Consider the following 27133-nt stretch of genomic DNA (forward strand, 5'->3'; position numbering starts at 1 on the left):
CCCTTTTGCACTCTTCCAATAACTGATTCAGGCAAGGATCACCAACAGATGCTAAAACCTTTAGGTGTAAGGGCGATGGGGAATAGAATATATGCACGATTTCAAAGTATCACCACCCCCTAGATTATGTACTAATTATAAGAGGAAAAATGTGCTATTGCGACAGAGAGATCTGGTGGACACCCTTTTTTGAAGTGATCAAATTCAGCATCAGCAACATTGGGACAACCTGACATTGTGCTTTCTGATGGCCGCCGGTAAGATATTTAACTTGAATCGCTTTAAAGAAAAAATTAGATGAATTCTTCCCAAAATGTAGTATCATGCAACACAGAGAAAGAGGCTGAACCCTGAATGGATCCCGGACTGAAATGTAAAATGCTCCAATTAAGACAACTGAATAAATTTAAACATGGGCTGTATGTTAAACGATATTGAATTAATGTTAAGTTCTTAAGATGTGCTAATAGTATTGTGGCTATGTAGAAAAAAGTATTTTTGGGGTGAAGACTTTCAAAAGGTTCGGGGAAACAAAAACTGGCAGTGTTTAAACTGAATCTAGGTGAAGGGTCGGCTATTTTATTCACCTTTTACTTTAGCACCCCGAAAAAAAGGGGGTGTATGTCAATTCAAAACAACCAACCTGCAAAGGTACCTTTGGCACAGTGACGAAGCAGTAAAGCAACTGATAGCAGAGATGAAAAGGACCCAACCCTTACTTCCATTTCCTGTGCCGTAGTGACGTGTAGTTACCGGGACGCAGACCATGTGACCCAGGTGACTCCTTCTGATTGGAGAAATAGCCGTCGCTCCCTCAGTGCGCAGAGACGGAGCCTACGCAGAAAAGTGGATAGGGGCGAGACCAAGTATTTTCTTTGACCAACCGCTTTTCACGAATCCAGCGCGGATAGTCCAATCCAAATCCGCTAGTAAAGTAGTGACACCAATTCTCCTTTCTCGTAGGACGGGCGGTCTTTCCGGTTCTTTTTTTCCTTTATTCCGCTTCCGGTGGGGGCTGGTAAGGTGTAGGAACTCTGCGAGTCACTTCTGGGCGACTCATTTTTATTTCCGGTCTATGGGACGAAGCTGGGATTTGCCGTTGCCTGTAGCAGCTGCCGGCACCGACGCCGCCATCATGTCAGACACAGACAGCGATGAAGATTCCGCTGGAGGCGGCCCATTTTCTTTAACCGGTTTCCTTTTCGGCAACATCAATGGAGCCGGGCAGCTGGAGGGGGAAAGCGTGTTGGACGATGTGAGGGGGTGGGAGAGGGAATAGGGCTGGAGGGTGGATCGGCTAGGGAATACGTGAAGTGAGAGGAGTTGAGGGTGCTCGGGACAGGAGACTAGAGGGCGCGCTCAACGTGCGAGAAAACCAGAGAAGCGGCTGCCCTGCTAGTGGGTTGTGCTGTAACCCAGAACTAGGGGGCTCGGTTCTGGACGAGGGTTGGGGCCAGAGAGGAGAACGGTAGGCAAGACCTGGTACGTCAGCGACGCTGTTATGGGTGGCTTCCAAGCTAATTCTTCTTGACCAGGGAATAGGAAAAATAGCAGCTTAACCTAGTGATTGCTTTCAAACCATTGCTTAAGAGCCTTGGCTATTTCTTGAAACTGTCTGCCTTTGTGACCTCACTGACTAGACGTGGCTCTAGAGCAAGAGGACTGATCTGCAACAAATCATGTGGTTCAGGCCCCAGTTCTTAACCATCCAGGGCAGACCCCTTCTGGTTCCAGGGCACTTCTTACATGGTTTTCCCACTGTTCGTTGAGGGTCCTGAAATAGTTTCCTGTGGCCAGCTGACACCCACCTGTACTCATTTAAGTTCATTATTTCAAGGAGAAAATATTGACCAACAATATTCCTCCTTCCCTGCAATACAAATGAAAGATAGCAATAAAGTTCCTGCCTTTGCTTTCTCTTCGAAATGACCTCAGTTTCCTTAGCCTTTATTCAGAGAACTGCTGTTACATTCATTTAGTCTTGGTAGTGGTTCCTTGAATAATCTTTTTCTTACATTACTTTAAAGGATGATGGTGAAATTGGACATGATAATAAAGATCTGATCAATATTGAGTTCAGTGGAAGATGTACTTTACAGTTCTCAAATGTGGTGCTCCCTTAGCACATCACTGAGTCATTTTATATATGGATTTATCACTTTTGGAGCTGAGAAATATGCCTTGTGGTGTGGGAAACATTTAGTTATTGTCTTTGATTCTAGCGCTGTCCCTTTTTCAGGAGTGTAAGAAGCACTTGGCAGGCTTGGGGGCTTTGGGTCTGGGCAGCCTGATCACTGAACTCACAGCAAATGAAGAATTGACTGGGACTGATGGTGCCCTGGTAAATGATGAAGGTGAAGTCTGGGTTTTGCGGAGTAAGATGGGGGAGGAGGCTAGCCACTTACTGTACGTGTACTTTTCAGCGGGAATTATCTGAGTGAGAGTTATTTGCTTTTTGTTTAGATCTTCCTCCTCCTTACTTTATAGGATGGATCAGGAGTACAGAAGATGCTGTGGACTATTCAGACATCAATGAGGTAGCAGAAGATGAAAGCCGAAGATATCAACAGACAATGGGGAGCTTGCAGCCCCTGTGCCACTCAGGTGATTCTTTGATATCATCAATAAGAATGTTACAGTACATTTTCTTGCTGTGTGGTCCAGTTTCTATACAAGCTTTTTGTCATTGTTCTTTGCTTCTCTCCCTTTGTCAGCTCAGTTTCAAGTAGCTGCTAGCTTCTTTTGTGTTCTGGGGCAGTGTTGCTGTACTCAGGCTTTTATTCTTCATACTGGTTAGTCTCAAATTTTTGGTGAATGCCAAATAGGAATGATAATGCTTTCCTCCTTATCATTTGTTATTTAAGTATCTATGGAGTTTACAGTACAGTTTTAGATGGTTTTTAAACTCAGTCTTTGCCTACATGGAATTGGTGTTTCAAGAAGGATTAAGTAGGAACTCCCTTGCGCAGTAGCTTAAGGATCCAGTGTTGTCACGGCAGTGGCTCTGGCCAGTGCTGTGGCATGGCTTCCATCCCTGGCCCAGGAACTTTGGCATGCCGTGGTCATGCCCTCCCCTCAAAAGGATTAAGTATACAATGTAATATCTAAACTAGCATATGTATTTATTGGTTCAACTTCTGTTAATAACTCACTTCCTATCTGCTGACACAATGAACTTAGTGATTGCTCACAACATAGGTTTTCCTCCCTGGTGTTAGGTGCTACATTATAGAATCAGAATGACAGAGCTGGAAGGAGTCTTAGTGATTATTTATTTTTAACTTCATCATAGATATGGAAAACTCTAGCTTCAGAGAGCTGTAATAAAATGTGGGGTTTTTTGAGTTTTTTTAATTACTCAATGAATTTTATTACATTTATAGTTGTAAACAATCATCACAACCAAATTTTATAGCATTTCCATCCCAAACCCTCAGTGCATCCCCCTACTCCCCAACCTGTCTCATTTGGAAACTAAGTTTTTCAAAGTCTTTGAGTCAGTATCTGTTCTGCAAAGTTCATTGTGACCTTTTTTTAGATTCCACATGTAAGTGATAGCATTTGATGTTGTTGTCTCACTGACTGACTTCACGTAGCGTGATAATTTCTAGGTCTATGCATGTTGCTGCAAATGCCATTATTTCCTTTTCATGGCTGAGTAATGTTCCACTGTGTATATGTACCACATTTTCTTTATCCACTCCTCCACTGATGGACATTAGGTTGTTTCCATGTCTTGGCTATTGTATATAGTGCTGCAATGAACATTGGAGTACATGTATCTTTTTGAGTCATGGTTTTCTCTGGATAGACGCCAAGGAGTGGAAAATGTGGGGTTTTATCAAAAGTTGGTGGCAGATCTTGACTAATTCACCATTTCAATTTATTAAGCATTGAATGAGGACCTGTTATGTACAATAAACGGTGATAGATAGTGTAGAAGATTTTCTAGTATAGTGCATTTTCTGATTTTGAGGAGCTCAGTTCTTTGGTCTGGAACTTAGATCTGCTGGTCATGGTTCATTCTTTCCACTGCCCTATACTGCCTTTCACTGCTTGGGATTTTTGTATGAAGTTGTTCATTGTTTATTCATTGTTCACCTCTTTGAATTAGATTTCACACTGCTGAGAAATGTAGATAAAACCTTGATAAATACCTGAACTTAGTTTCTTCAGAGCCAGTTAATGGATTTGGGTGCTTCTTATATAAAGAGGATTAACTGCATCACATACAAGAAGTAACTTAGAAAAATCAAAGATACAGGCATTATCTTCAGAGGTATTGTTATTGTTTGGGGAAGGTGAGATAAATGAATGAAAAACATAATTATTCATAACAAGACATAAACCATCTGCTAGCTCATATTTCTGTGTAGAGTGTTATATTTAGTTTTGAGGGACTGCCAGACTAGCCAAGTCAGGTAGGGTAACTATTAGTTTTAGCACCCTGACAGGTTGAGGGGGAGGTGGTAGCAGCTCACACTTTCAAGGGATATTGTAATTTTCAGGTTTGGATTTGTTGTCTTGGCTAGGGATGGTAAGGAAGAGGATAGGTGTGGGTTTCTTAGTTGAGTTGTATGAGCTGACCTCCTGGAAAAGGAGGATGCTATATTTGATAGAGTCTCAGTACTCTGGGATGCTCATTTCCAAGTTCTCTTGTCCTCTAAGGGTATGACCTTATTTTTATCTATGCCCTTAGCGTCCTTCTTCCCTGGCATTGGCCCCTTCACATGGCTTGATTTATAAGGGTTTTCTTTGGAATAATTGGAAGTGGGTGGAGGTCATTAGAAAAGGCTTCAGGGGAGTTCCTGTTGTGGCACAGCAGCAACGAATCCGACTAAGGAACCATGAGGTTGTGGGTTTGATCCCTGGCCTTGCTCAGTCGGTTAAGGATCCGGTGTTGCCATGAGCTGTGGTGTAGGTCGCAGACGCTGCTCAGATCTGGCGTTGCTGTGGCTCTGGTGTAGGCTGGAAGCTGTAACTCCAATTAGACCCCTAGCCTGGGAATCTCCATATGCTGCAGGTGCGGCCCTGAAAAGACAGAAAGACAAAAAAAAGAAATAAAAAGAGGCTTCATGGAGGTGAGTTTTGAGCAAAATTTGGAAAGATAGAGTTTGATGGAGAGGAAGTAGCAGGGTATTTTGGTTTGGAAAGATGTCTCGTGTAAAGATTTAGAGTTATAAATATGCAAGTAGTGTGGGGGGAATTGGCCAGCAGGTTTTTTTGAAAGGAGTGGAGAATATACTGCCAGATAGCAAGGACCAGCCATAGAGCAATTTGACAGCACCTTTATGTGTGTATTACTTGGGATTTTATGTCCTAGAGAATTGTAAACCAATATAGATTGTTGAGTAAGAGACAAGGTGGTGTAAGGAAAAGATGGACTTTGGAGTCAGAATGTCATAGGTTCAAATCCCAACTCCATATTTAGTCTGACCCTGTGAAAGTTGCCTAGTCTCGGAGGCTTGGATTTCTCATTTGTACTAATCCTCAGTTTTCTTGTCTGCAATAAATGTATTAATATCTACCTCATTAATAGGACTTTGGTGGAAATTTAAGTTTATCATCACATGGTATGAAAGCACCTATGTTGAACAGTGTCATGGTAGATGCTCCGTAAGTTTTAGTTGCTTTTCTTTCCTAAATACAAATGAAAAGTGGTACTTGTTGCTTTGGAGTCTTGATTAGAAAAAAGGTAAAAGGGCAGGCTAACTTGGAGACTGTTCTTATGGGCTAGATGTAAAGTTATCAATGTCTGGAGTAGAGTGACAATTGTAGAAAGTGATAGGCAGGGTCAAACTTGAGAGCTGCTGATAAAACATTGGTGGGACTTGGTGTATAAGGAAGTGTGTTGGAAAGAGTATAGGCTTTGTTGTTAAACCAGGCTCGAATTCTGACTTTGTCACTTAAAACCGCATGGCCCTGAGTAAGTCACTTAACCTCTGTATTTAAGAATAATTGCTAATTTTGCGGCATTATTGGGAGGATTATAGATAAAATGGCTAAAACATCTGGCACATAATGGGAACTAAGGAAATGGAAGTTTCTGTAATGACTACTTGATTGATTAGTAAAGGCATGTTAAAGGTAAGAGGTTGATGAAAGAGACAGGAGGCTAAGTCATAAGGTGGGGAAGTGAAGATGGAGGTGGTATTGATAGTAACAAAAGGGAATTTAAGAGAGATGAAGGATATTTTAGTTTGATATGAAGTGCACTTGAATATTGGGATGGAAAGGCTCTTTAGGCAGTAGAACATGCAGGGCAATTGTAGAGGGGCTGATAAGTCAGGGCAAGACATACAGATTTGAGTTTCTTCTGGATAAAGGTGATTCTTGAGGAAGGGAATGGAGAGTATATAGAGGAATAAAAGAGTGTTAGGACTAAGTACTGAGTAATGCCAGATGTTAAAGGGTTGTGAAAAGAATACTAGGATGCAGAAGGTAGACAGAAAACAATGTGTCAAAGACTTGGGAGATGAGAAGAAAGTTCAGTCTTAAACTGACAAGAATGTTTAATTCAGTTACGAGATTGAGCAAGGTGAAAAGACAAACAGGTTTGACCAGGAGAAGGAGTAAAGGTTTTAAACAGTTCTTGGGAGCTTCCAAAATTCCAATTTGGCAATATGGTGTCATCTCTTTTTTTTAATTTATGCGTTTATTTATTATCATTTTGTTTCAAAAGATTCTGTAACATTTTAGGAGAAAGTTTAGTTCACAGCTGCCAATATTACTAAAAAAAAGTTCCATGTTAAGAAACAAGCACATATATAAACCTCTTCAAAGCAAGGCAAACCAAGCAAGTCATTTGTTTCTGTAGGAAATTGTGTGCCTCAATAGGGAGGGAGGAGGGAGTGTGGTAAATCATCTCTAGTAGGAGCCGTGGGATAGCGGGGACTTTGTACACATTTTTTTCACTGGTACATATACAAAACCTAAGACCAGGTCTGACACATATGAGGTGCTTAATATTTGTTGGATGGATGTTTATTTAACAAAATCCACAGAGGGTCATTGTATATCATGTCATCTCTTTCTAGAGGCAGAAGCTGCATCTCCTATGTGTTTGTAAGGGAGCCACATAATTCTTCCCGTGGTACTTTAAATTCTTGAGTGACAAGGGAGCTTAGGGCTGTTGTGTGATGTTCTGGATATTGAGGAGATCTCTTTTTTGATTTTATTAGATTATGATGAGGATGACTATGATGCTGATTGTGAAGACATTGATTGCAAGTTGATGCCTCCTCCACCTCCACCCCCAGGACCCATGAAGAAAGATAAGGACCAGGATGCTATTACTGGTGGTAAGTAGAGACTGTCTACTTCTGTCTAAGGAGCAAGTTCCATTCTTAAGTCCAGGTCTTTGGCATGAATATAGGGGGCTATTAAAATTAAGCTGCTAGGAAAGGATACAGGTTCTAGTTCTAATTTTCAAATTTTAGTGTTAAAGGGAAATTTTACTTCTAAAAAATTTGGCAACAGTATTTTAACATGTGTTCAAGAAAAAGTAGTTTAGGTCAGTGTGGCTTTTAAATCTGGCAGCCCATCAGAATCTTTAAAAAAAGACTCTGAGCCCTGGAGAATCTGATTCAGAAGATCTGGGGTAGAGCTCAGGAATTTCCAAGAATTCTTCAAGTAATTTCTGATGCAACTGATGTCTGCATACTGATATTTGGAAGCTCTCTGTTCAGATGACAGTCTTTAAATGAAATGATTAAAACGAGAAGGCATCTAGAATGTGTATAAATCATTTAGAGCCAGCTGTCAGATTCAGAGATCAGAGGCAGGGTCTTTAGTGATATCCCACCTATTCCGATGTCTGCAGAAGTAGTAAGTAACCCCTTGTGTTCTAGGCCACAAGATTGGGGAAGAACAGTGTCTTTGATCTCCTGTGTTTTGCGGCTTTCGTCAACCTAAATGCCTCCTGTTAGAGTTTTAAGCCATTTCCTTCTTAGTCTGCAGGCTAAGTAGCATTTGGTAATTTCGTGGCATAGATCTTACTTTATGCTAAGTAATTTCATTGTTATCCTATAGGCTTAAAAAACTCTCCAGTTTATGGTTCCCTGAATCAGACATGATAAGGCCTGACTGGTATCAAAGTGTAATGTAATTTTTTATTTGTCACATTTCTTTAACCTAATATACTTACAGAAAGTAGTAAATGTAGTAATAGTGTTTGTTTTCTCTCATCACAACCCCAGGGTACCAGGTACAAGGTGAGTTTGGGATGGGGGGAGATAATGAGTTGGAATGAGTTTGGGGTTGCATACTGGTAATCTGGGTGCTTGGAACTGTATCCCCTGCCATTGAGCCACGCATATAGCCTAGAGTGGGTATTGACTGAATTTGAGGAAATATGCTCACAGTTACATGCCAAAGGGGTTTCTCTTCCTTGTTGCAGTGTCTGAGGATGGAGAAGGCATCATCTTGCCCTCCATCATTGCCCCTTCCTCTTTGGCCTCAGAGAAAGTGGACTTCAGTAGTTCCTCTGACTCAGAATCTGAGATGGGACCTCAGGAAGCAACACGGGCAGAATCTGAGGATGGGAAGCTGACCCTACCATTGGCTGGGATTATGCAGCATGATGCCACCAAGCTGTTGCCGAGTGTCACAGAACTTTTCCCAGAATTTCGTCCTGGGAAGGTAACTTTCTTTGGAGAATTGCCCACATTGCAAATCACTGCCCTCCTAATACCTAGCTGTGTTGTTAAGATGTTGACTATAGAATGGAGGTTTCCTAAAGATTTCCTTATTCAGTGATGTTATATCAGGTCTTTTTTAAGTTTTATGCCTTGATAATACATGTGATTTGGATAGTTCTTATTAGACATTGTCCTTGCTGTCTTAAAAGAACCAGTCCAAATTATTAAGGAATACTTTGCTTTTTTGGTAGATGTTACAAATCCGAGTTCAGCATTTCTTGATCCCTCCCTCACAGTTGAGTGGACTCTTTAAGGGAGTTTCCACACCCAGAGCTAGTTTTCCTATCTGGCATTGAGTCTCTGACATAGTAACATGTTTTGTGTTTTAGGTATTACGCTTCCTACGTCTTTTCGGACCAGGGAAGAATGTCCCATCTGTTTGGCGGAGTGCTCGGAGAAAGAGGAAGAAGAAGCACCGTGAGCTAATACAGGAAGAGCAGATCCAGGAGGTGGAGTGCTCCGTAGAATCAGAAGTCAACCAGAAGTCTTTGTGGAACTATGACTACGCTCCACCACCACCTCCAGAGCAGTGTCTCTCTGATGATGAAGTAGGCAAAGTAGAGACCTGGAATTAAGACCTGTGAAGGGAACAAATGAGTTCTCCCTAGCTTATGTCTAATAAAAAATAACATTTTGGCAGGCAGCATCCTGTGCTGATGATCATTAAGAAATCATGATTTCAGTCCCAGTGGTTGTCCCTTCTCTGTTGTAATAGAAAAGTATTGGGTTCAGGCAGATGGTGATACACTGGTGAATAGGAAAGTTGAATGACAGGCAGAGTGTGCCATCATACACCTCCATTGTCTACATTCTAACTCCAGTCCTGCTCAAGAATCATCCTTTTGGCTTCTCTAAGTTCCCCTCCTGCCTGTTAATTCCTTATAGCCTTGGGGCATCTGGGATCAGAATGTCCCCCTCCCCTTCTATTGTTCTGTTACAGATCACAATGATGGCTCCTGTGGAGTCCAAGTTTTCCCAATCAACTGGAGATATAGATAAAGTGACAGACACCAAACCGAGAGTGGCTGAGTGGCGTTATGGGCCTGCCCGACTGTGGTATGATATGCTGGGTGTTCCTGAAGATGGCAGTGGGTTTGACTATGGGTTCAAACTGAGGAAGATGGAACATGAACCTGTGACAAAATGTAGAATGATAGAGGTAAGCAACACTGGTATGTAAGAAAAGAATCAGTGTGCCCAGAGCCCTGTTAGTTTTACTTTACTTTTCAATTGAGGGGGTGGTATTGTATAGGGTTTCTTTGGTGGAAGATTGAGTTGTCTAAGCCTTTGGTTTGGTATGGTAGATCACCCTGGCAACTCAGCCCCATTGTAGTTACTCTGTTTGTGAAATGAGTGCTGTGCCAGTCTAGAAGTGGGAGGAGGCAGGTATTCCTTCATCGTCAGATTCTTCCCTCAAGTCTGGGACCATATTTGATGTATCTGATGTATCTCTTGTGGGATTTGGAGTGGGAACTTTGACCAGTGACCATTCAGGGATTTGTTGTTCCTCCCCTACTTGTGTAGGACTTCAGGAAACTTGAGGAAAGCAGTGGCACTGATCTCCTGGCTGATGAAAACTTCCTGATGGTGACACAGCTGCACTGGGAGGATGATATCATCTGGGATGGGGAGGATGTCAAACACAAAGGGACAAAACCTCAGCGTGCAAGCCTGGCAGGCTGGCTTCCTTCTAGCATGACTAGGAATGCCATGGCTTACAATGTTCAGCAAGGTGTGCTTCTGTACCTGCTGTATCCAGCACATTGTCCTTCATCTCAGTCATCTTAAATGGGCTTAGCTGCGATCTTTTCTGCTACTGAGGGACACTGAAATGTTTTGGATATGAGCCCTAATTCTAGTCCATAATAATTTTTTTACACTATTAATAAGCTAGGGTGGACTCTGATTTCTCATTAGATAAATGTGATAACTACTTTGAAGTTAAAGATCTTTCTGAACTGTAACAGTGCTTTTATGTTTAGAATCTCTTTTGTTTCCAAAGGTCCTTTATCATTCTAGAATTTGCTTTTTCCTTCCTTAAATACACTTGCACACACGCAAAAGGTATGCTATACTTAATGTAAAAAACTTTGAAAATACAGTACAGTGTCAGAAAAATCACTGGTGGAGTTCCCACTGTGGCTCAGAGGAAACGAATCTGACTAGCATCCATGAGGACACAGCTCGGATCCCATGTTGCATGTCTGTGGTGTACGCCAGTGGCTACAGCTCCAATTTGACCCCTAGCCCAGGAGCCTCCATATGCTGTGGATTCGGCCCTAAAAAGCAAAAAAAAAAAAAAATCACTGGTAATCTTGCTATCTAGAGACCATCAGCTCTTAGTTTTTTGGTGTTTTGCATTCCGTTTTCTGTTTTGTATGTATGTAGCTGAGCTCATTCCTATAGATACAGTGTTTTATGTTGTGCGTTTCACTGAACATACTATTGTCATTTAAAGTTCTTCATAAAAAATGTTTTTATTTCAATTCAAGCAGAATCTTTTTTTTTAAATTTATTTTTTATTGTTATTTCCTCCAACACACTTTTTTTTCCCCACTGTACAGCATTGGGACCCAGTTACACATACATTGTATACATAATTTTTTCTCCCATTATAAAAAGTGTTTAATGACATGGGGAATGCATTTTAATTTTAATTTTTATTTTATTTTTTGTCTTGTCTTTTTAGGGCTGCACTTGCAGCATGTGGAGGTTCCCAGGCTAGGGGTCTAATCAGAGCTGTAGCCACCAGCCTACTCCACAGCCATAGCAATGGCAGATTCTGCAACCTACACCACAGCTCAAGGCAATGCCAGATTCTTGACCCACTGAGCGAGGCTGGGGATCGAACCCGCAACTTTGTGGTTCCTAGTCGGATTGTTTCCGCTGAGCCACAACGGGAACTCCAAGGGGCACTCATTTTAAATGGGAAAAAAACCAGATATGAAGTGGCATATTTGATACTCCGTTTGTGTAAAGAAAAAAGCACACTATAAACAGAAAGTTTACTGTAAGGAAATATACCATGGAGTTCACAGTGGTTCTTTCTGGTTTGTAAGGTCACAAACAGCTTCAGTTTTCTTCTTTATACCTTTTCTATATTTTCCACATTTTCTTGAGTTAATCTGCATTACTTTTATAATTCAAAGGAAAATCGAAAATGGTCTTGTTTTTTATTTTTTTGGCCATGCCCTTGGCATGTGTCAGTTCTCAGGCTAGGGATTGAATCCAAGCCACAAGAGTGACAAAGCTGAGTCCTTAACCACTAGGCCACCAAGGAACACCTGTCTTTTTAAATCTAAGAAATAATTTTTTTCCTTCTTCCTTCCGTTCTTCCACTAACACTTTTTTGGTTACAAAGTAGTTTTACGTAGGTATTTTTCATATATTGCCAATAATTATTAAGTATATGTATGACTACATTTATTGTTAGTGTATTTTACCATATCATTTATCACCACAATTTATTTAATCAGTTCCTTGTGTGTGTGTGTGTGTGTGTGTGTGTGTGTTTTTGCTATTTCTTTGGGCTGCTCCCGCGGCATATGGAAGTTCCCAGGCTAGGGGTCTAATCGAAGCTGTAGCCACTGGCCTATGTCAGAGCCACAGCAACGCGGGATCCGAGCCGCATCTGCAACCTACACCACAGCTCATGGCAATGCCGGATCGTTAACCCACTGAGCAAGGGCAGGGACCGAACCCGCAACCTCATGGTTCCTAGTCGGATTCATTAACCACTGCGCCGTGACGGGAACTCCTTAATCAGTTCCTTATTAAACATTTGGCGAAGTTTTGACTATTGCAAAAAATATTGCAATGAACATTTTTGGCCGCAACTTTTTTTTTTTTTTTGCTTTTTTAGGTCTGTAGGTAAGGCATATGGAAGTTTCCGGCGTAGGGGTCGAATTGGAGCTACAGCTGTGGGTCTACACCACAGCCACAGCAATGTGGGTCCTGAGATGAGTCTGCGACCTACACTGCAGCTCAGGGCAACCCTGGATTGTTAATCCAGTGAGCAAGACCAGGGATCGAACCCACATCCTCAGGGCTGCTAGTTGGGTGGCTTTCCACTGAGCCACAATGGGTACTCCCTGCTGACAGATTTTTTTAAAAGTGAGAAACACATTGTATCCATTAGGTTCCTTTAAAGCAGCCATATGAGTAACTACTAACATTTTGCTCCTTTTTCCTCTGCTAGAATCATGGTTGAAGGCATGAATGTTTTGTTTGTTACTGAGTGTTTCCTTGTGTTTTGACTAGGTTTTGCAGCAACTCTGGATGATGACAAGCCTTGGTACTCCATTTTTCCCATTGACAATGAGGAGCTGGTATATGGACGCTGGGAGGACAACATCATTTGGGATGCTCAGGCCATGCCCCGGCTGTTGGAGCCTCCTGTTTTAACACTTGATCCCAATGATGAGAACCTCATTTTGGGTATGGTACTAACTGGGGCTGGTGTTTCTCCTTCATAACTGACAGTTTGCTGCTGCTTTCAGCAGGCAGGAGGAAATCAGAAGGGTTGGGAAGGTCAAGACTAGCATTTTTTTTTTTCCTTTTTGGTCACACCCACAGCATGTGGAAGTTGCCAGGCCAGGGATTGAACTTGCACTGCAGCAGCGACCTGAGCCACTGCAGAGACAATGCCAGATCCGTAACTCACTGGGCCACAAAGGAACCTCAAGACTAGAAGCATGTTGATAGCAGTTTGAGACAGTAAGGATACAGCTTTCGGTTTCTAGTATTTGCGTGTTGTTTAGGGAAAACTCATTGCATAGGAATTTGGGAAAGTATTACCTTAGAGGTGTTCGGGGTGTTCAGTTGGTTGGAGTTAATCATGGAGTACGAGTGGTCTGGGGAAGGATGAGAAATCTGGTTAGGAATTGCTAAGGTGTCAATAGGAAAGGTGAATCTTCAGGGATAACAACTCCAGGGTGACTTTTATTTCCTCCTCAGAAATTCCGGATGAGAAGGAAGAGGCTACTTCTAACTCCCCCTCCAAGGAGAGTAAGAAGGAGTCATCTCTGAAGAAGAGTCGAATTCTCTTGGGGAAAACAGGAGTCATCAAGGAGGAACCACAGCAGGTCTGTGAAGGGAATAGGGATTTGGTGTTTAGAAGAACAAAGAACAGAAATGGAGAAGGATAGTCTGACTAAGGTTTATTTGATGACTTTTCATTAGAACATGTCTCAGCCAGAAGTGAAAGATCCATGGAACCTCTCGAATGATGAATATTACTACCCTAAGCAACAAGGTCTTCGAGGCACCTTTGGAGGAAATATTATCCAGGTAAAAGTAGCAATTTTTGTGTGGTGGATGGGAACCACTACTTCATTCTGATGGAGGGTATGGGTAAGTCTTGCTTAGGGTAGAGTCTAATTTGAATCCTTGTATTTCTTAGCACTCAATTCCTGCTGTGGAATTACGTCAGCCTTTCTTTCCTACCCACATGGGGCCCATCAAACTCCGGCAGTTCCATCGCCCACCTCTAAAGAAGTACTCTTTTGGGGCACTATCTCAGCCAGGTCCCCATTCAGTCCAGCCCTTGCTAAAGCACATCAAAAAGAAGGCTAAGGTATGATTGAATCCTGGTTAGAAAAAAACAGCTGTAAAAGACATTGGAATATAAAAATGGGAATGGACTGGAATATTAGATACTTGGGAATATTGTTTCTTAGAAGTGATAGAATGTTATTGCCATTATTTAGGGGAATGTTCTTATTCTTAGGAGATACATGTGAAACTGGTGAAGTGTCATGATAACTGCAACTTTCAAAAATGGTTCAGCAAAATCTATAGAGAAATAGTTATAGGTAAAACAAATGTGGCAAAAATAAAGTTATAATTAGGTGGTGGTGGGATAATAAGTGTTCATAGTTTCGACTTCATGTTCCTAAATTTTTGCAATGAAATTGGAAAAAAAAAAGGCAAGTAAAAGTTTTTGATGTTGCAGTGAACATCACTGTGTGTAATTATTTTCCTTTTGGTAGCTGTATTGTATTCTCTTTGTTTTTGGCAGATGAGAGAACAAGAGAGGCAAGCTTCAGGTGGTGGAGAGATGTTTTTTATGCGCACACCTCAGGATCTTACAGGCAAAGATGGAGATCTTATTCTTGCGGAATATAGTGAGGAAAATGGACCATTAATGATGCAGGTTGGCATGGCAACCAAGATAAAAAACTACTATAAGCGGGTGAGTCTCTGCTTAGAAAATCTTGTGTTTTCTCTCTCCTCTCTCTCTTTTTGGCCACACTTGTGGCATGTAAAGGTTCCTAGGCCGGTATTGAACCCACACCATAGCAGCAACCCAAGCTGTTGCAGTGACGGCACCTGATCCTTAACCCACTGTACTACAAGGGAATTCAACTCCAGAAAATCTTTGTTCTTGATATATCTATAGTTAGCCATATATCCAGTAATCATCTGTGAACTTGTATTTTGTCTTTTTTTTCCCCTTGGTTGTACTTGTGGTATGTGGAAGTTCCCGGGCTAAGGATTGAACCAATGCCACAGTTGCAGCAATGCCAGATCCTTAACCCACTGTACCACATGGGAACTTGCCTTTTTTATATTATAAATTTATTTTTTTATTTTTACTTTTATTTTTTGGTCTTTTTAGGGCCGCACCTGCAGCATATGGAGGTTCCCAGGCTAGGGGTCAAATTGGAGCTGTAGCTGCTGGCCACACTACAGCCATACTGATGCAGGATCTGAGCCATGTCTGCAAACTACACCACAGCTCATGGCAACACCGGATCTCTAACCCACTAAGCGAGGCCAAGGATCAAATCTGCGTCCTCTTGGATACTAGTGAGCTTGGTTTCTGCCAAGCCACAACAGGAACGCCTATTTTATCTTTTTTTGCAGTTAGAAATAGAATGCTGTGGAGTTCCCGTCGTGGCGCAATGGTTAACGAATCCGACTAGGAACCATGAGGTTGCGGCTTCGGTCCCTGCCCTTGCTCAGTGGGTTAACGATCTGGCGTTGCTGTGAGCTGTGGTGTAGGTTGCAGACGTGGCTCGGATCCAGCGTCGCTGTGGCTCTGGCGTAGGCCGGTGGCTGCAGCTCCAATTAGACCCCTAGCCTGGGAACCTCCATATGCCGCGGGAGCGGCCCAAGAAATAGCAAAAAAAAAAAAAAAAAAAAAAAGAAATAGAATGCTGTGCTCATGGACCATGTTGTATAAGCTTATTGATTATATTCTGTGATAGTAACTGGGTCTGCTGCATTCCTTATTAGAAACCTGGAAAAGATCCCGGAGCCCCAGATTGTAAATATGGAGAAACTGTTTACTGCCATACATCTCCTTTCCTAGGCTCACTCCATCCTGGCCAATTACTGCAGGTGAGGAATTCTTTCCTGTTATAACTCTTTCCTAAGGAAATTGACAGAGGAGGAGCTAGTCAGTCCAAAAGGAACCAATTCTAGTTGATAGAGATACTGTTTATAGATCTAATGTGGGAAAGAATGATATAAAAATGATTACAATCCAAAAAATTTTTTTACATTTTTTATTAAAACTTATTCCTAATTATGTTATTCAGTAAGTTTAAATTTGAAATAGTTTTTTGAAAATACGTACTGGTAAGAAGTCCAGAAACATCTGGGTGGCATTGGGAAGTCAATCTGGGATTAATAACTTACTACGGTTAATTTATGAATGTTTATGTAGTGAAGATCCATATGTATTGAAGTACAGTACATGTATGTATTGAAGATCTTCCCTCTTTCTACTTTTCTGAATTTTTTTTTGCGAACTCTTCTTAGAATCACAGATTCTTGTGACGGTTGATCCCCATCTGGTTGCTGCCTAAACAAGCTCAAATGTTTCTGTCTTGCATGTTTATTCTTCCTAGCACACTTTCTTAATTCATTAGTTGTTTTTGTTGTTTTATTTTTTCTATTTACTTAATAAATGTTTTGATCTCAAATATATCAGGGCCTATGCTGGGGCCCAGGGCAGTGGTATAGTACCTATTAGTTTATAAAGTGATTTTCATATGTAATCTTCGTAGCATTTCTGTGAAGTATAGGCATTTTTAAGTATTTCCATTTTGTAGATGAGGAAAACTGAGTTCATAGATAACTTAATGTGATATCATTGGTGTATGGCAGGTCCAGTGTCATCTGAATCAAAATCCTGTGATTTCCCTGTTGCTCTTAAAGGTAGCCACTGAGTAAAAAATAATCTGTCTAATTCCATTTGATATTCCCTATTGTACCTTATTTATATTACTTGATAGATCTTAGGTGGCATAGTGGGGATGGAGAACAAACAAGCTTGATTTTCCGTTCTTAGGAGTTTACTAACTGTCCTGCACTTCACTGTATATAACTTTTGTGTTTTTATTTTTGTTAGGCATTTGAGAACAACCTTTTTCGTGCTCCAATTTATCTTCATAAGATGCCAGAAACTGACTTCCTTATCATTCGCACTAGACAAGGTTACTATATTCGGGAATTAGTGGATATTTTTGTGGTTGGCCAGCAGTGCCCCTTGTTTGAAGTTCCTGGGCCCAACTCCAAAAGAGCCAATACACATATTCGAGACTTTCTCCAGGTAAGAATGAGAGGGTAAGAAGGCTAATGTCTAGATGTACATAAAAGGATATGTGGATTTGGGGGCACATTGGGACTTATCAGGGGAGGGGGCCCTGATGAGGACTTTTATCCTTACTTTACCAAATAAAAAAATTTTTTGTTTGTTGGGCAGGTTTTTATTTACCGCCTGTTCTGGAAGAGTAAAGATCGGCCACGGCGTATTCGAATGGAAGATATAAAAAAAGCCTTTCCTTCCCATTCAGAAAGCAGCATCCGGAAGAGGCTAAAGCTCTGTGCTGACTTCAAGCGCACAGGTCATCGGTTGTGACTGATAATCATTCCTCTCTGCCTCTTTCCAGGAAAAGAATTAGGGCTTCCAGTTAAATGATAAGCATACAGTTAATAAAAAGAAATAAATAGGAGTTCCCATTGTGGCTCAGCAGTATCAAACCTGACTCTAGTATCCATGAGGACATGGGTTCAATCCCTGGCCCCATTCATTGGGTTAAGGACCTGGCATCGCCGTGAGCTGTGGTGTAGGTTGCAGACACAGCCTAGATCTGGCGTGGTTGTGGCTGTGGCCGTGGCTGGCAGCTGTAATTCCAGTTCGACCCCTAGCCTGGGAACTTCATATACCATGGCTGTGGCCCTTAAAAAAAAAAAAAAAGAAAAAAATATATATATTTGGAGAGAGGGAGAGAGAGACATCAAAAGGAGGTATCAAATCTTTTAATTATGGAGGCTCTGATTGCTATTTAATTCTGCTTGTCAGGAAATTCAGTGTGATTGTTGGATGTCTTAGATGTAGAAAACCTAGCAGTATGGCTGGGCCTGATACTTTCTAGGACATTGCCTGATTCAGTCTTGGTTTGCTGTCCCTGTTGCTATCAGTGAAAGGACCTTGGGAATTCAGAACAGTCTCATTTTTTCTTACCTTTTCTAGGGATGGACTCAAACTGGTGGGTGCTAAAGTCAGATTTTCGTTTGCCAACTGAAGAGGAGATCAGAGCCATGGTGTCTCCAGAGCAGTGCTGTGCTTATTACAGCATGATAGCCGCAGAGCAGCGATTGAAGGTGAACACCTTCCTCTTAGGCACTACCTATGCTTATGGGTTGTTTTCAGAGAGATGAAGATGAAAACTATTCTCGCTGGCTTAGGAATCATGGTTACTAGATTATTACCAATTATTTAAAAATTCAAACTGTATGGGGTACTCTGTGTACATCAGTTGTGGGGTAAACTGCACTGTAGTTAAATGCCAGTGGGAAGGCTTAGTGAGGGACTTAGGGCATATTGTTTTTCTTTGAAAATGGTTGCTCCTTCATTTGGGAGATGAGTTTAATCTCTCTTCTTTATAAGTAGACAGGCATGTAAGCAGGGGAAGTACTTCTCACTTGTTTTCCACAGCCTTCCATGTGGGCAGAGATGATGATGGTTTTGGATGTATGATGTACAGAAGCATAAAATCCTCATCAGGTCAAAGTAGGAAAGCTCTAGCTGTGGTGGGATAGCATAACTCTGTCCCACTGAGTTAATAAGCATGTTTATTCACCTACCTTATGGGCCGTAACTGTCCACATATATCAGCCTAAGGATGTAGAATGGTGATAGATATACCTAAGACTTTACAGAATCCATTCTCTATGCAAAATATATTTTGATGTTCTGTACTTGTTATTCAGTGAAACTTGAGCTTTGTGTTTTCCAATATATTGATTGATTTTTGCATGGATTTGTCCTTTTCCAGGATGCTGGCTATGGTGAGAAGTCCTTTTTTGCTCCAGAAGAGGAAAACGAGGAAGATTTCCAGATGAAGATTGATGATGAGGTAAGGCTTTAATCTTTATTAGTACATTCCATTTATCCTTTTTTAATTTAAATTTTTTTAATTAAAAATTTTTTTTATTTCCCCAATACATTATTTTTTTCCTACTGTACAGCATGGTAACCCACTTACACATACATGTATACATTCTTTTTTCTATTATCATGCTTCATCATAAGTGACTAGACATAGTTCCCAGTGCTACACAGCAGGATCTCATTGTTTTTTTTTTTTTTTTTTTTTGGCTTTTTGGCTTTTTGCTATTTCTTGGGCCGCTCCTGTGGCATATGGAGGTTCCCAGGCTAGGGGTCGAATTGGAGCTGTGGCCACTGGCCTACGCCAGAGCCACAGCAACGCGGGATCCGAGCCGAGTCTGCAACCTACACCACAGCTCACGGCAACACCGGATCGTTAACCCACTGAGCAAGGGCAGGGACCGAACCCGCAACCTCATGGTTCCTAGTCGGATTCATTAACCACTGCGCCACGACGGGAACTCCAGGATCTCATTGTTAATCCATTCCAAAGGCAATAGTCTGCATGTATTAACCCTAAGATCCCAATCCACCCTGCTCCCTCCCCCTCCCTCTTGACAACCACAAGTCTATTCTCTAAGTCCATGATTTTCTTTTCTGTGGAAAGGTTCATTTGTGCCATATATTAGACTCCAGATATAAGTGATATCATATGGTATTTGTCTTTCTCTTTCTGACTTACTTCACTCAGTATGAGTGTCTCTGGTTCTATCCCTGTTGCTGCAAATGGCATTATTTTGTTCTTTTTTATGGCTGAGTAGTATTCCATTGTGTACATATACCACATTTTCTTAATCCAATCATCTGTTGATGGACATTTAGGTTGTTTCCATGTCTTCACTATTGTGAATATTGTTGCAGTGAACATGCGGGTGCATGTGTCATTTTCAAGGAAAGTTTTGTCCGGATATATGCCGAAGAGTGGGATTGCTGGGTCATATGGTATTTCTGTGGACAGTTTTCTAAGGTACCTCCCTACTGTTCTCAATAGTGTTTGTGCCAGCTTGCATTCTCATCAACAGTGCGGGAGAGTTCCCTTTTCTCCACACCGCCTTCAGCGTTTGTTATTTGTGGACTTATTAATGATGGCCATTCTGACTGGTGTGAGGTGGTATCTTATGGTAGTTTTGATTTGCATTTCTCTAATAATCAGGGATGTTGAGCATTTTTTCATGTGCTTGTTGGCCATCGTATATCTTCCTTAGAGAAATGCCTATTCAGGTTTTCTGCTTATTTTTCCATTGGGTTGTTGGCTTTTTTGCTGTTGAGTTGTATAAATTGTATATTTTAGAGATTAAGCCCTTGTCAGTTGCATCATTTGAAACTATTTTCTCCCATTCTGTAAGCTGTCTTTTTGTTTTCTTTTTGGTTTCCTTTGCTGTGCAAAAGCTGGTCAGTTTGATTAGGTCCCACTGGTTTATTTTTGCTTTTATTTCTGTTGCTTTGGGAAACTATCTTTTTTTTTTCCCTTTAAATCAGCTTTGGAGTTCCTGTTGTGGCTCGGTGGTAATGAATCCGACTAGTATCCATGAAGACAAGGGTTCTATCCTGGGCCTTGCTCGGTGGTTTAAGGATCTGGCGTTGGCCATGAGCTGTGGTGTAGGTTGCAGATGTGGCTTGGATCCCGTGTTGCTGTGGCTATGGATTCAGCCCTTAGCCGGGGAGCTTTCATATGCCGTGGGTGCGGCCCTAAAAAAGGCAAAAAAAAAAAAATCAGGAGTTCCCGTTGTGGCGCAGTGGTTAACGAATCCGACTAGGAACCATGAGGTTGCGGGTTCGGTCCCTGCCCTTGCTCAGTGGGTTAACGATCCGGCGTTGCCGTGAGCTGTGGTGTAGGTTGCAGATGCGGCTCGGATCCCGCGTTGCTGTGGCTCTGGCGTAGGCCAGTGGCCACAGCTCCAATTCGACCCCTAGCCTGGGAACCTCCATATGCCGCGGGAGCGGCCCAAAGAAATAGCAAAAAGACAAAAAAAAAGTCAACTTTATTGAGATGGTTGCTATACAATACACAGCATGTATTTAAAGTATACTGTTTTGATGTTTGTTTATAATTGAAATTGTTGTGACAGGGTATTGAGTGTATCAGTCAGACCCTTAAGTTTCTTTGTGCCTCTTTGAAATCCCTTTCTCCCCTCTCCTCCCTTTTCTCTGCCCTCCCTGTCCCCTGAAAACACTGATCTGCTTTCTGTCACTATAGATTAGTGTGCATTTTTTTTAGAATTTTAGATAAGTGGAATCATACAGTTGCATATATGCTTTCTCTTTTTTTAAAATTGTGATAAAATACGCATAACATAAAATTTACCATCTTAACCTGTAAGTGTGTAGTAGTTAGTACCGTTAAGTACATTCACACTGTTGTGCAACCAATCTCTAGAACCTCTTTTCATCTTGTAAAACTGGAACTCTATTACCTATTAAACAATAATTTCTCATTCCTCCCTCCCCCAGCCCCTGGCAACCACTAGTCTCCTTTCTGTCTTTATGACTTTTACTAGTCTAGATACTTCACCTAAGTGGAATCATGCAGTGTTGATTTTTATGTGACTGATTAGTTTCATCTGGCATAATATTCTCATGGTTCATTCATGTTGCAGCATGTGTCAGAATTTCCTTCCTTTTTAAAGCTGGGTAATGACCTGGCATATGTATATATGTATAAAGCACAGAATGTTATTTTGGTTATCCATCCATTGATGGACAGTTATATTGTTTCCACCTCTTTGCTGAATAATGCTGCTATGAACATGGATGTGCAAGTATCTCTTCATGGAGTTCTCTGGTGGCTTGGTGGTTAAGGGTCACTGCTGTGGCTTGAATCACTGTTGTGTCGTGGGTTTGATCCCTGGCTCAGTAACTTCTGCATGCCATGAGTGTGGTTGTGGCCCCCTAAAAAACTTTTCAAGACACTGCTTTCAGTTCTTCTTTGTATATACCCAAAAGTGGGATAACTGGATCACATGGTAGTTCTATTTTTAGTTTTTTGAGGTATCTCCATACTGTTTTCAAAAGCAGCTGCACTGTTTTACATTCCTATCAATGATGTAGAATAGTTCCAATTACCCCATACTTTTTGCCAGCACTTATTATTTATTGTTATCTTTATAAGTAGCCATCTCAGTGTGAGGAGATGTCTCATTGTGGTTTTGATTTGCATTTCCCTAATGATTAGTATCTTTTCATGAGCTTGTTGGCCATTTATAAGGTCTTATTTTGAGAAATGTCTGTTCAGGCCCTTTGCCCATTTTTCACTGGGTTGTATGTGTTTTTTGGCAGTTGTTGTTTATGTATTCTGAATGTTGACCTCTTTTTCATGTATATATTATGCAAATATTTTCTTCCATTCTGTATGTTGCCTTTTGCTCTCGTGTCCTTTGATGCAAAGAAGTTTTACATTTTGATGTGGTCCAGTTTATCTATAATTTTACTTTTGTTGCATGTGCTTTTGGTTCCATATTCAAGAATTCATTGTTAAATCCAGTGTTGCAAAGCTTGTTGACTGTTTTTTCTAAGAGTTTTATTTATTTATTTTGGCCATGCCCAAATAGTTCTCAGGCCAGGGATCGAAGCTGCACCACAGCAGCAACCTGGGACACTGCAGTGACAATGCTGGATACATAACCTGCTGTGTCATAAGGGAATTCCAAAGGGTTTTATAATTTTAGTGCTTACCTTTTGGTCTTTGTCCCATTTCAAGTTAATTTCTGTATGTGGTTTAAAATAAAGATCCACCTTTATTATTTTGCATGTGGATATTCTATTTTCATAGCACCATTTGTATTCTTTCTTTTCTTTTTCACTCTGTAATATGTTGAGATTCATCCAAGTAGTTGTGTGTATTAATAGTTTGTTCATTTTATTGCTGCATAATATTCCGTAGTATGGATGTACCACAGTTTGTTTAATCACCCATCAAAGGACAGTTTGGTTGTTCCCAGTTTTTGGCTATTATGAATAAAGTTGCTGTTGAGTATCCATGTATAAATCTTTGTATGGACATATGTTTCTTTTTGTTTTTTCCTTGGGTAAATACCTAGAAGTGGAAGTTTTGGGTTTTATGGTAACTCCTAAGTTTTACTTTTGGAAGAACTGCCAGACTTTTTAACACAGTGGTTGCACCATTTTTACATTCTTTTTTTTTTTGTCTTTTGTCTTTTTTGTTGTTGTTGCTATTTCTTGGGCCGCTCCCGTGGCATATGGAGGTTCCCAGGCTAGGGGTTGAATCGGAGCTGTAGCCACCGGCCTACGCCAGAGCCACAGCAACGCGGGATCCGAGCCGCGTCTGCAACCTACACCACAGCTCACGGCAACGCCGGATCGTCAATCCACTAAGCAAGGGCAGGGACCGAACCCGCAACCTTGTGGTTCCTAGTCGGATTCATTAACCACTGCGCCACAACAGGAACTCCATTTTTACATTCTTATTAGCATTGTTTGAGGGTTCCAGTTTTTCCACATCCTTGTCAACACTTGCTCTCCATTTATTAATATTATTATTACCTACCTATGTGAAGTGATCTGTCATTGCAGTTTTGGGGTTTTTTTGCCCCACCTGTAGCAATGTGGAAGTTTCTGGGCCTGGAATCAAATCCGAGCTGCAACTGCAACCTACACCACAGCTGCTGCAATGCCAGATCCTTAACCCACAGCAGGAACTCTTGTCATTACCTTTTTAGTTTACATTTCCCTGATAGCTAAAGATGTTGAGCATCTTTTTATGTGCTTATTATCCACTTATCTTCTTTGGTCAAGGGTCTGTTTATCTTATTTGCCTTTTTTTTTTTTTGCTTTTTGGGGCTGCACCTGCGACATATGGAAGTTCCCAGGTTAGGGGTTGAATTGGAGCTACAGCTGCTGGCCTATGCCACAGCCACAGCAGTGTGTGATCTGAGCTGCATCTGTGACCTGCACTATAGGTCACAGCAATGCTGGATCCTTAACCCACTGAGTGGGGCCAGGGATTGAACCTGCATGCTCATGGATATTAGTCGAGTTTGATACCAGTGAGCCCCAACAGGAACTCCTCATTTGCCCATTTTTATTTTTAATTAGTTGCTTGTTTTCTTCTTCAGTTTTGAGATTTTTTTATGTATTCTAGGTCCAAGTCTTTTATCAGGTTTGTGATTTTGTGTGTGTATGTGTGTATCTTTAGGGCCACACCCGCAGCATGTGGAGGGTCCCAGGCTAGGGGTCCAATTGGAGCTGTTGCTGCCGGCCTTCGCCACAGCCACAGCAACTCGGGATCCGAGCCTCCTCGTCTGTGACCTACACCACAGCTCACGGCAACCTCAGATCTTTAACCCACTAAGTGAGGCCTGGGATAGAGCCTGTGTCCTCATGGATGCTAGTCAGATTTGTTTCCGCTGAACCATGACGGGAACTCCAGGTTTGTGATTTACAAAGATTTTCTTTCATTCTGAGGCTTGTCTTAATTGTTTAACAGTGTCTGATGAAGAGCAAAAGTCTAACTTGTAAATCTTCTCTGTTGCTTGTGGTTTTGGTGTTATATCTAAGAAATTTTTATCTAACTCAGGGTCACAAATGTTTTCTCCTATTTTTTTCTTCTAAAGGTTTTTATTGTTTTAGATTTTTTGTTTAGATTCATTTTGAGTTAATTTTTGTTGAGGGTCCAAGGTGTAGATTAAGGTTCATTTTTTTTTGGCATGTGAATATCCAGTTCTAGCACCATTTGTCAAAAAGTTAAATGAGCTTTTAAAACAAAAATTTAAAACAAAAATTTGAGCATATCACTCTTTTCCCCCCAAACTTCCTTTGGGTCCTCATTTCTTTTAGGAAGAAGTCCTTAGCATGATTCACAAGATTCTACATGATTTTGGTCTTGTAATATAACTCTAACCTCCTCTGATCTGTCATTGTCCATTTATATCCTCTAAATTCCAAACATACTAAAATTCATTCAGTTCCCTAAATTTCTTTCTGTTGTCTTCTAGGACTTTGCAATTGCTATTCCCTCTGCCTAAAATATTTTCTTTCTACTCCTCTACCATATGACCTTCATCTACAAATTATACTCTCCTGGAAGCTTTTCTCAACCCTTGCCCTAACTCCCACCCTTCATTAAGATTGAACCACCATCCTTTTCTTCAAGTACATACGGCATTTTTTATTTTATTTATTTATTTGTGTATGTATTTATTTATTTTTTAGGGCTGCACTCATGGCATATGGAAGTCCCCAGGCTAGGGGTCAAGTCGGAGCTATAGTCACTAGCCTGCGCCACAGCTGCAGCAACACCAGACCCCAGGCCCATCTGCGACCTACACCACAGCTCACCGGATCTTTAACCCACTGAGTGAGGCCAGGGATTGAACTTGCATCCTCATGGTTGAAAGTAAGATTCGTTTCCGCTGAGCCACGATGGGAACTCCATACAGCACTTTTTACTTTCCTATCTTAGCACTGATTCTGCAGTATTGAATTTGGTTGGTTTTTTTGCCTCTCCTTCACTAACATGAGGTCCTTGAGGAAGTAGTGCCTGGCATGTGGTAGATATTGAATAAGTATTTGTTAAATGAATGAGTGTCAGTGAGGTCAGGAAGAATGACTAAAGAAGCATTGTTGTACTGTTCTTCTAAGATTGAAGTGAACAATGAGTGGATGTCTAAGAATTTCTGGAATTAAGATTCTGTTGAATGGCCTTCAGGATTGAATCTCCCATAGAGAATTAGCCACTTTTTTTTTTCTCGACTGTTCTCACAGCATGTGGAAATTCCTGGGCCAAGGATTGAACCTGAGCCACTGCAGTGACAATGTTGAGTCCTTAACCGCTAGGCCACCAGGGAACTCGAGAATTGGCTACTTTCGAGCTAATCATGTATACTCTTGGATGGTCTGTTTGGACAATCACATTTCCCTTGTCTTAATTGCCTGACTATTTTATGGGGTCAGTGATCACCATACAGGAGAGCACAGACCTTTTTGACTAAACCAGTGGCAGAGGTAGAATATATTTGTTTATCGCTACTGGGATTGGGGCCAATGCTTTTATTTTGTAAAGCATGCCTGTCATCTAATTGTGAGAATATATGGGTCATTCTAAAGAAGACATTTGAGCAATTGGACAATCAAATGGCAGTCATCAATCTAACGTAACTCTTTGAGCGTCAGGAGGGTGGGGCAATAATGTCTTTGAGAACTCTGAGTGAGGGTGGGGCTAAAGGGGATACCACTGTTCCACATATTCCTACTTAGGCTGACTGAGATCTTGACCTCTGTTTATTATCATGATTCTAGTACCATAGGAAAGAACAGCATGCTGAGTACTGGGCAGCTTTATGTAACTATTGATTTTTGTGGACAGTTCAAGAAAGGGTCAAATTGTAAATTATTGTAATTATCCCCACCTTCTAAGTGTGGCTAGACATAGAGCAGATGTTTCCCACTGCTCTTAGAATCTTTTTCTATACCTCAGGTTCGCACTGCTCCTTGGAACACCACAAGGGCTTTCATTGCTGCCATGAAGGGCAAGTGTCTCCTGGAGGTGACTGGGGTGGCAGATCCCACAGGGTGTGGTGAAGGATTCTCCTATGTGAAGATTCCAAACAAACCAACACAGCAGAAGGTGAGATTGAGACTGAATTTCTAGAAGATGAAAAATCAAGGAAAGGAGAAATAGAAGTTTAGGAGTGGACATGAGTGCACGGGGATCTGGAATGCCATTAAAGTATTAACAGGATGGCTTAAATGCCTACTATAAGAAGTTCAACTTACTAGGATTCTTTCCTGTTTTGTTTCTGAGGTAGGATGATAAGGAGCCTCAGCCAGTGAAGAAGACAGTGACAGGAACAGATGCAGACCTCCGTCGCCTTTCCCTGAAAAATGCCAAGCAACTTTTGCGTAAATTTGGTGTGCCTGAGGAAGAGGTGGGTGTGGAAGAGGGAAACTTGGAGTCTCCTAGTGGCTTTGTATAGAGAGGGGAAAGTTGGAGGCAGATGTTGGGAAATATGTGGATGATTTTGTAGTGTAGGTAGCGGTGGTGGACTGAACCTTAGATACTTTTTCAGGAGTTAGC

General features: G+C 41.3%; 1 protein-coding gene across 8 annotated transcripts in view; it reads left to right on the plus strand.

Annotated features, from left to right (window-relative positions):
- The first annotated feature begins 563 nt into the window (after positions 1-563).
- The window catches only part of TAF1 (TATA-box binding protein associated factor 1), an 85630-nt gene continuing 59060 nt past the window's right edge, over positions 564-27133 (plus strand). The window contains exons 1-21 of one of the 8 annotated variants that reach the window (XM_047765878.1): positions 564-1255; positions 2240-2354; positions 2488-2604; positions 7182-7301; positions 8199-8213; positions 8399-8640; positions 9029-9247; positions 9640-9858; positions 10224-10431; positions 12960-13136; positions 13656-13783; positions 13881-13988; positions 14101-14274; positions 14719-14892; positions 15939-16043; positions 17059-17259; positions 17413-17554; positions 18184-18314; positions 18989-19069; positions 26534-26683; positions 26865-26984. In XM_047765878.1, the coding sequence (XP_047621834.1) occupies positions 1076-1255; positions 2240-2354; positions 2488-2604; positions 7182-7301; positions 8199-8213; positions 8399-8640; positions 9029-9247; positions 9640-9858; positions 10224-10431; positions 12960-13136; positions 13656-13783; positions 13881-13988; positions 14101-14274; positions 14719-14892; positions 15939-16043; positions 17059-17259; positions 17413-17554; positions 18184-18314; positions 18989-19069; positions 26534-26683; positions 26865-26984 (3126 nt within the window). In that variant the 5' untranslated portion in view covers positions 564-1075. The remainder of the gene's footprint in view (positions 1256-2239; positions 2355-2487; positions 2605-7181; positions 7302-8198; positions 8214-8398; positions 8641-9028; positions 9248-9639; positions 9859-10223; positions 10432-12959; positions 13137-13655; positions 13784-13880; positions 13989-14100; positions 14275-14718; positions 14893-15938; positions 16044-17058; positions 17260-17412; positions 17555-18183; positions 18315-18988; positions 19070-26533; positions 26684-26864; positions 26985-27133) is intronic. The other 7 variants (XM_047765872.1, XM_047765871.1, XM_047765875.1 and 4 more) reach the window with 7 other exon arrangements.

Source organism: Phacochoerus africanus, chromosome X, assembly GCF_016906955.1.
Source record: "Phacochoerus africanus isolate WHEZ1 chromosome X, ROS_Pafr_v1, whole genome shotgun sequence".
In the NCBI taxonomy this organism is placed as follows: Eukaryota; Metazoa; Chordata; class Mammalia; order Artiodactyla; family Suidae; genus Phacochoerus; species Phacochoerus africanus.